This window comes from Sesamum indicum, linkage group LG2, assembly GCF_026168435.1.
Source record: "Sesamum indicum cultivar Baizhima isolate 11 linkage group LG2, ASM2616843v1, whole genome shotgun sequence".
Taxonomy (NCBI): Eukaryota; Viridiplantae; Streptophyta; class Magnoliopsida; order Lamiales; family Pedaliaceae; genus Sesamum; species Sesamum indicum.
Genome location: NC_142658.1, coordinates 16,056,708 through 16,066,777, shown reverse-complemented (window position 1 = coordinate 16,066,777; position 10,070 = coordinate 16,056,708). Strand labels below are relative to the sequence as shown.

Below are 10,070 nucleotides of genomic sequence, written 5' to 3'. Positions count from 1 at the left end.
AATTCATATATTTCCCATTAATTTGATATAAAACCCAACAACTTGAAAGACCATTATTAGCACAAGTTAATTAATTTTTTTTGTCCATGTGTGAGGCCGTTTTGTAGAAATAGCTCAATACATTTTCAAATAGCTATTAATTTTGTGTGTTATATTTTAAATGTTAGTTGTCCTTTCTACATCTCGAATTTAATATTTGAACAGACTTTCTACATGTAAAATACGTGACTGTTAAGTGACCGACTGATTGAGAGGATCAAGAATTGACCCAAGAGGCTTCCGAAATCCCAAGAGCATATGATGCCTTCTTTTAGGCATAAAGAACATAAAATTTTCTTCTTTTGAATTTTAGTTTTGTTGGTTTATCTATTTATTTTTTCATATAACTCAAGGGAAAAATGCAATTTATTTATTCTCTATGTTTTGAAAATGAAGCAAATTACTCATATCTAAACCATTGTTGATAGAAAGGGGAGGGGAAATAATTTGCTTCATTTTTTAAAACATACGGGATAATTTTTTTTTTTTACAGGAGCAGCATAAGGTGCATGGCAGATGATGTTTTTCCCTTCAAAACCCTCTTTGGTCAATTTCCTAACCCCCCACCCCTACACACACAACAACCCATCTCTTAATGGCCACGTGCAACGCCATCCAAATTTTAATGATGGGATAAAACGTGCAGTAAATATTTAAGATATGAGATTATTAAATTATGTTGAAAAGTATGGAAAATAGTTGCCAAACATCGTTGAGTATAAGATAAAAAATGCCATTAACTCTTATTAAATTGTTTATAAATACAACTCAAAGAGCTACAAATAACAAAATGAAGATGAAGTCATTTCGTGCGGGGCGATACTTGATGATATCTGCAAGGATTCACATCCGCATGTTGAGCTGTCAATCAGATTCCAACCTTAGAATCCAGAATCGTATTGCGAATTCCCACAGCAGTACTGTGGTAGGAGGACGAATGCTTGGGCAATATGTTACGAATGGTGGAGATGGGCCTAATAGCTATGCCCAAAACTCATCTTACCAGGTATATTTCCATTTCAATTGAAATGGGGTTTAAATTTTGCTGAAGAGCAAATCATTTCTGTTTCTGGAAGAGCACAATTCCAAGTGTGTAACATGTTGCTCTTACATGCAGGGAGGAGTACTAGAAGTGGCAAAACCAATAATTGAAGAAGAAATTTCCAAAAAATTAGATGTCAAACACCATTCTTCCACATTCAGGATTGCTGATTTTGGCTGCTCAACGGGGCACAACTCTTTTGCAGCCATGAAAATTATAACTGAAGCCATCAAGAGAAAACTCGAAACAGATGGACAAACTTCCCATATTCCAGATTTTCAGGTGTTCTTTAACGACAAAGTCGCGAATGATTTCAACACTCTTTTCAGTTCATTACCATCCAAAAGACTTTACTATGCCAGCGGAGTTCCAGGTTCTTTTCATGGCCGTCTGTTACCAAAAGCTTCCCTTCATTTTGCATACTCGTCTTATACCCTTAATTGGCTGTCGGAGGTGCCAAAGGAAGTGGAAGATGATACATCTCCAACATGGAACAGAGGGAAGATTCACTGTTTTGGAGCACGAAAAGAAGTTCTTAAAGCATATTCGAATCAGTATGTCAAAGATGTAGAGGCATTCTTGGAATCCAGGGCGGAGGAGTTGGTGGCCGGAGGGCTAATGGCCCTTATCGTCCCTGCAGTCCCTGCCTTCTGGAATCCCAACACGGCCTTCACGTCGATCACTGAGTTTGATATATTGGGGTCCTGCCTCATGGACTTGGCAGAAAAGGTAAACCCTCGTTATGCAATGAAGTAATTCTTTCGCCTATTTCTTTATCGTACAAAATGTATCTTGTATTTTAAGTTGATGTCTCGTCTTATATTCCAATTAATTCATTATTCAATTTTTTGAAAAATAGCTTGGATTTAAACCCGTGAGAAATTACATCAACCATGCAGACCTGCCAAGAAATATTGCTGCAATCGAGTCACATAATTCTATTACTCTACTCATATTTGCAGGGAAGATTCAGCAAGGCCAAGGTAGACTCATTCAACTTACCATTACACTATACCGTCCCGCAAGAATTCGAGGCCATATTAGAGAGGAGCCACAATTACACCCTGGAAAGAATGGAGATAATAGACAATCCAGGGAAGTGCACGTTGCCTGGCCCCAAAGACCGTGCCTCATTTGTCCGAGCAGTCTTTGAACAATTGCTGACGAATCACTTCGGAAGTGAGATAATCGACGAATTGTTCCACCAGTATGCAAAGAAAATTGCAGCTTCACCGCTGTTCTTAGACCCTGAGAATGATAAAACGATCATGATATTTGTCCTCCTCAAGCGGAAACCATATGATCAGAAGTAGAGAATCCTGCTCCTAAGTCATAATAAGCCGGTTTAATGCAGTTTACCTTTGTGTCATATTACAATGGAGCAAATTATCTCTCTATTAAAAAAAGTATCAATTTACCTCCCTTTCTCTATTTTGAAAATCACAAGAGGTAAATTATTGAATTTTAAAATATAGAGAAATAAATTGTTATTTTTTTTTATAAAAGGATAATTTACTGATTTATAATATCACAAGAAGAAAGGTTGGTTTTACTTTTTCCCATAATAAGCTTGTCTCAGTACGTGTAGTTTCCTCATCCTCTATATATTGTCTGATATCATCAATAAAACCAGGAGAAACTTAACAAGATTTCGGAGCAAGTCCAACTTAATTCCTAGTGGAATCTAAAATGCAAAATTAAGGACAACCCTTATTACAAATAAATGTCCTACTTAAACGCTCTCGATTTTCTGAAATTAGATACGTGGGCAAGTAGAACTTGTGCGTAAAAATACTTTTATGTTAAAGCTCATAATTTCTTGCTTTATATTATAATTTGTCATTTTCTTACAACCTTACGTACAAGATTGTTTGATAATTTTTTTGAATGCATTAATTATCAATACATATTTAACTTAAGTTAAATTAAAAATTGACGCTTTGTACAATATATGATAACTATAGTTATATATACATACAAAATACATACAAATATGTTATTTCAATTTCAATTAACAATAAGTTTAAAGAAAATGGGAGTAAATTTAATTTTTGAGAACATGTAATTCATGAAATTAATTTAACATGAGTTGGAAAGTTGAAAGATATTTTAGTATTATAATAATTTGGTATAGTGATATCAAAACTACCACTTTGAGTTTATAAATCGTCTTCCCTTTATAATGTTACTAGCATTGTGGCAAGCTGCTCTTGCGTGCATATAATAAATCATATTTCATGCTTTAAAATATATTATATAAGAGTAAAATATACAAACCAATATATTAGATTAAAAAAATATAAAGAAAGAAAGAAATTACATAAAATTAATTTATCAGTTAATATAAAATTTAAAAATTTAAATAAATTAATTATATTATTAGTTGAACATTATTGGCTTTACAATAAATTGGTATGGTTGTGTCAATAACCGCCGTTTGGAGTGTGGAGGGCTTTTCTTTTTTATATAGTATAAAAGTATAGATATATTACACCTATACTAATAAAAAAAACCCCTTTTTACTCATAAAGAGCGGTTACTTACACCGTGACACCAACGTTTTAGACTACCAAAAATATCCCTTATGTATTTTTCGACCGCCCACTGTAAAAAATGCAGGATTTGTAACGGCTATTTTGGAATAGCCAAGGGCCATTCCATTGTACACGGCTTTTGTTACAAATTTGTAATAGATAAATTGTGATGATGTCATGTCGGAGATAATATAAATCTCTCTAAATCGTAATGTTGAAGGGACCGTTACAAAATATATATATCACAAAATTCATTACAAGATGAAGGCTGTTACAATTTTTCAGGAATTTTGTAATGGTTATAGAAATTAGGGATGGCCAACATTTCTTATAATGTTCACCATTACAAATAATGTATAAAAGGCCGCTACAAATTTTTAAAAAAGGAAGACGGTTACAAAACCCATAATCATCTTTTGGTAATTACTAGTTTTTATATGGTTTTTGTCACGGCCCGTTAAATTGAAACGACTCGTAGAGAAAATGTACGGCCGCTAAAAGATCTGTCTAAAAACCGTAAGAAAGTCTATGTTGAAAGCGTGTTACAAACACTGTGGCAATATGAATGGCTATTTTTACCTGCTTCTATTACAAAAGTCGTTCCAAATGAGAAAATTATAACAGCTACATATTTTAACAGCTATATTTTTCACCTAAAAGCCATTACAAAAACCGACACAAAATTTCTTATATATATGTGTAGTTGCAAGTTGTTTTCATTTCATTTTATTTAATTTCATTTGTTCTAGAATTAATTATTAACCACACAAACTCTCAACATCTCTATGATTTTCGTGCATATACACTTGATCAGGTAGAAACGCTTAATATTTAGACCGGCAACTGCTGATCTTTTGAGTTGGTTGCCCAGGTTACAATAACTAATTTAACTATTTTTGTTACTTAAATTATAGTTTAATTACTTGACTAATTTAACTATTTTTGTTACTTAAATTAGTCAGCATGGAAATTAGTCAAGTAATTGCAACTAACGGGAAGGGCATTATATAATAGTATTATTTTTGAAAATTACTTATAGAAGGTCATAAGCAATTTATATAATATCTAATATGTTATTTAAAAGAATATATGACAAATTTTATTTATTTACTTGAAAAATAATTTATTGATCGAATCTACACATAGTTAGTATTTTCTGCAAATAAATTCTATTAATTTGAACTATCAAATGAATTAATCTATTTAATTACAATCCATTTACAATGTCAAAAATACTTGACCAAAGAAATATTTTGGATTAATAAAACTTAAATATTAAATTCAATGAATTAATATTTTGTTACCAATATTGTTTTATTAATTAAAAATATATTTTAAATTAATAAAAAAAATCATACTCAGTAAATATGCCTCAAAAATATCAACGCCTTGTATAATATAATTACAAAATCCATTTTGTCAAGAAAAACAAATTCCATTTCCAAGCTCATAGAAATAGCTAATACAATTATTTTGGGGATGGAATACTAATCCCTTTCCTAAGGGACTAAGAATTCCTATGGAATAACTAATCCCTTTCCTTACTTATACCAAGCACATAGGAATGAACTTGAAATTACCAATTCCACTCCCACTCCAATCCTATATACAAATCATAACTTTATTCTGTCTTACTCCCACTTTCTATTAGTAAAGGTTATTCAGAGTTATTGTTTTAGTCATTTTATACTGAACTCTTTCATGTGTTTTGAGAGGTTTCGCATCATCTTAAGAGATAAGACTCCCTGTTATACTAGATGATTTTCATTCACTATGGAACATGCGATCGGTCGCCAAGTTGTCTTCCTCTACCATTGATAGAAAGTATTTTTATTTCTACCCCTACTTGGGGTGTAACATGTTTTTGGAGAAGCTCGCCTCTACTCGACTTCGAGGTGGATGAGGAATAGCAGACAACTCTTACTTGTGGAAACGAAGCTCCCCAAGATCTTGGGGAAGGTGGAGGGGCGTAGTATCTTTTTTAATCCAAATTTTTCTTAGTATCGAGACTACATTTTTTTTTGACTTAATATGTTCAATTTTCGCATGTATTCAAATTGGATTAATACTTTGAATAGTATTTTTTTACTTATACGGATGTTGCCTCAAGGGATGATTTTCTCCCGACTGATATGGTCAAACATTTTGGTATATATTTGGCAATAGACGATACTTGGGATGACTTTCTCTCGACTTATATGGTCGAAAATTTTGTTATGTAATTTTGCAATATTTAATACTTCGGATAGTGTTTGTCCGGCTCTTTAGCCGCATATTTTGGAATGTAATCACCAATATGTTTAGTATTTATAAGTGTAATTGTTGCACTTCTTCAAATAGCATTGTACTTTTTTGACTCATTTTTGCTGATGTTGCCTCAAAGAATGATTTTGCTCATACATAGGAGTTAATATTTTACCAGCTTCATGGGGGGGGGGGGGGGGGGGCAGTTTCGGGTGCTACATTCTTGATAAAGGGGCATTGTCTCAAAGGATACTTATTGATGTTCTGGAGTTGGTCTTTTACCCAACTTCAAGGGGATGCAAAGTTTGCGGAGCAACATTCTTGATGGGGATCTCAGTATGAGATTGCAACGCAATGACTTTTGGCTCTAGGGCAACGACGATATTTGCTTCTAGGGTCCTCTTGAAATTTCAGGGATCTTTACGTCTAAATTGATTTTATTTGTTGAATACAAGACAATCATCTTCATTACTCAACATTTGCATTACAATGTCTTAGAAAAAATCAAAAAGGGAGAAGGATATGTTGAGTTCCTACTCGAGCTTTCTTCTATTACAAGCGAATAACTAAAAGATAATTTTTTCTACTACGTGAACTTAGGGTCACTCTTTTATAGCGAGGGAGTCTCTTCCTGTTGGTCCTCTTGAAGTCACTAGATGACTCATGCTGTGGGAAGATTATCGTCATGAGGAGTTGGATATGATGTTAGCTTCGATGTATCACACTCGGCCTTTGGTTTAATTGGCGTCCTTGTGGATATTAGTTGACATATTCGTTCAAGTGTTCCTGCTGGATCAAATTTTTTATCTCATTTTGGAGGTGATGACATTCCTTTGTTGTAAGCCCCATGTCAAAGTGGAAGCGACAATATTTGTCAGACTTTAGCTTCTTGGGATTGTCCTTCATTTTTTTTGGCCATTAATTAATCAACCCTGATTGCTCTGCAATGACTAATATTTCTCCTCTAGCGACATTCAAGGGGGTGTAATGTGTAAACCTAATGGGAGGTAGGTGTCGGCTTTCCTCCTTCTTCGGCATATTTTCCTCATCTCTACCTTTCTTCTTAGCACTAGAAATAGGTTTTGCCTCCTTCGACTCTTTTCTTCTTATATACTTCTCGACTGGAGGAGCAACTCTTCTAAAGTGTAGGGCTTTCCTACTATAGATGCTTTGAACATTCTTGGCAGCAAGTTTTATTGGATGACGTTAGCCAACAACTCATGGTTGACATGGGGAACCTCGTGCACAGCTTCCAAAAATCTTTGGACGTACTCTCTCAGTAGCTCATCTTCTCTTCGGTGAATGGTGAAAAGGTACGCGACTGTTTTTGGAACTTTCTTATTCATGGAGAAGTGATGCAAGAAATATTAGGTTAAGTGTTCGAGGTTGGAGATAGTTCTAATGGGCAGTTAGTTGAACCACGCTAGATCACACTTTGAGACCGTAGTGTGGAAGACCTTGCCATAGGCGGCATGACTGAAGTCATACGGATCAATTTTAGCATAATATTGGTCTAAATGTTCTTGTGGGTCCCCTATTCCAACATATTCTAAAAGATTTCACACTTTCATGCCTACTGGAAGTGCCTTAACTAGGAATTCTAGGGACATAAGGTTGAGGAATCCTAGCTGAGGCAATGGTCGATAAGTGTCCTTTACACCCCTTGATAATATGGGTGTCGTGGATTTTCTTGATTGTGAGGGGTGTTGTTCCTGTCCCTGAGCGACCTTCAGTCTGGAGATTCTGCTATTAACCTTCTCCCACCTCTGTTCCTTTCGCTTAGGGCCAAAGACTCTTCTTAACTTCTATGAGGGGAAGGAAGGGACTTGTTCACGGGGTGATGAGTTGTGAATTGAGCTATTGCCTGTGTGGCTGCTCGAGTGGACGCATCATAGATTAGAGCTAGTAAGATTTTTTGCATTAACTGTATCATCGTTTCTCAAGGTGGAACACCTCAAGTGGGCGATTCTCTTTGGGATAGAGGTGATGCTTGGTCACAGGGAGGTTGGGCCACCCCTACTGTAGCGCTTGTTCACGGGGTGGTATCGCTATCCCCTTTAGCAGGATTTGCTCACGGTGTGAGGGGGTCACCCTGTGAGGTGGTGACTGTTCATGGGGTGGGAGTTGCCCTGCTTCATTCTCGTGTGTTTCATGGGTAGCGTCCACCCCTTGAAGATCGCGAGTTTGAGATCTGGTCTGCATTCTAAATGCTGAGGTAATATTTTCCCACCAACGGTGCCAATGATGTGGTTGTGGATTAATTGAGAAATTTAATTGGAGAATTACCCTCGACACACGCTTATTCCCAAGTCAAATGTCCATAGTGAGAGAATTTTTTAGAGAAAGAAAGTATTGAGTTGTCAAATCATGAATAATGAAATTGGTATAAAAAATAATATATGAAATATTTATAGTGATATTGAGAGTTTTTCAGTATGGTCAGGTATATGTGTTTATTATGTTGCTTGTATGTAAATATTACTTTTATATCCTTATAAATAATTTATGACTATTGATATATCCATCATATATATATATATATAGCTCTTTCGACCATGTATATTTCACTATCAACCGTTTTAAACACATTTTAAACTTATTATTCAGGGTAAGTTATATTTTACCATTGAAACTATCCCCATTTTTTATTTTGCCATAGAAACTTTTTTTTTGTTTCAACTTACCATCTCAACTTTGCGAGATTTGTACTTTGCCATATACGATCATTTTTTTATTGATTTTTCTGCTAGAAAAACATCATATGTTGTGTATATGTGAAAAATATCACACTACATAACCTTAAGTATCACATGTGAACTGCATATAATATTTTTTGATATAAAATTTGGTTGAAAAACAGTTATAAAGGGCGAAAAGCAAAATTTCATAAAGTAGAGATGGTATATTGACATAAAAAAAGTTTAGGTACTAAAATATAAAAACGATCATAATTCAAATGGCAAAATATAATTAACCCTATTATTTATCACAATACTGGTTAAATTCTTCTTTAACATCTCATTTTGAGATAAGTTTTTTCTTTAACATATCATTATACACGAATGTTGTTTCTTGCTTTTCCATAGCAACTTTAATTTGGATTCATAATTAGTTTGATCTCTTTTTATATATAATGAACCTTTCTTGGTATTATCTACTTTTACTTATATATATATATATATATATATATATATATTATAACTTAATTTCTTCATGTCGTCTTTATAATTGTTATTATACTCCCATTGTATATATTATAAAACAATTAATATAAACGTAAATATAACAAGGTAAATGGATGATTATCTAATATTAAAAGTCAATTAGTAAAAAACTGTCATGTTATTCTTAATTAATTATTTTTTTAAGGAAGATGAGGCTGCAAAAATGCTCTTGTAGCAAATTCATCTCCGCCAGTTTCTACCCTATTGTTGCAAAATGTTTAGAATTTATAATAACCTACACAATCTAAAAGATTTTATTTTTCCTAAAACATTTCGTAGAAAAGTCAAAATTAGAATTATATTTCTTAATAATTTCATTAAAATAATTAATTTAGTAATACAAAAGCAAACAAAAGTCAAGAGAAAGAAAGTGAAACAAACTCAACAAATCCACAGATATTGCAAAGAAACTATATCTTTATTCAGGACATTTCAGAAAACAAATCTTAATAAATTGCAATTATTATACACCATATCATAATTAATATATTAATACTTCAACAAATTAATTATTACTAATATATTATTTTTTCATAACATAAACTTTATAATATGTTTATAATTTTGATAGCTATCTTTTAAAAATTTAATAAAAATAAGATAAATATTAATTGTCCATGTGCAACGCGGATGCAACTTGCTAGTAGGCATAAAAAATTGAAATTTTTCTTCATTTCGATTTTAATTTTGTTGGGTTATTTATTTATTTATTTTTGGCTTATAACTCGTAGCATCACATGCATGCACATGATACTTTTTCTTCCAAACCCACCGATCACTTAATGATTATGTATAATTTTCGTTCAAATTTTAATGACAGGACGAAAAAAACATCAAACATTATGAGATGGGACCATAAAGCTATTTCAAAAAGTACGGATAATTTCTGCCGTAAGTATTAGGATAAAAAGTGCCATTTACTCTTATTAGCAATATCTATAAATGCAACTGAATGAGCTACAAATAACAAAATGAAGATGAAGTCAT

General features: G+C 33.2%; 1 protein-coding gene across 1 annotated transcript; it reads left to right on the top strand.

Annotated features, from left to right (window-relative positions):
* The first annotated feature begins 859 nt into the window (after positions 1–859).
* LOC105155931 (loganic acid O-methyltransferase) lies at positions 860–2,435 on the top strand. The gene is made up of 3 exons (XM_011071913.2): positions 860–1,045; positions 1,157–1,810; positions 2,044–2,435. The coding sequence occupies exons 1-3, from the start codon at positions 866–868 to the stop codon at positions 2,392–2,394; spliced, it is 1,185 nt and encodes a 394-aa protein (XP_011070215.2). The 5' UTR covers positions 860–865; the 3' UTR covers positions 2,395–2,435.
* The last annotated feature ends 7,635 nt before the right edge of the window (positions 2,436–10,070 follow it).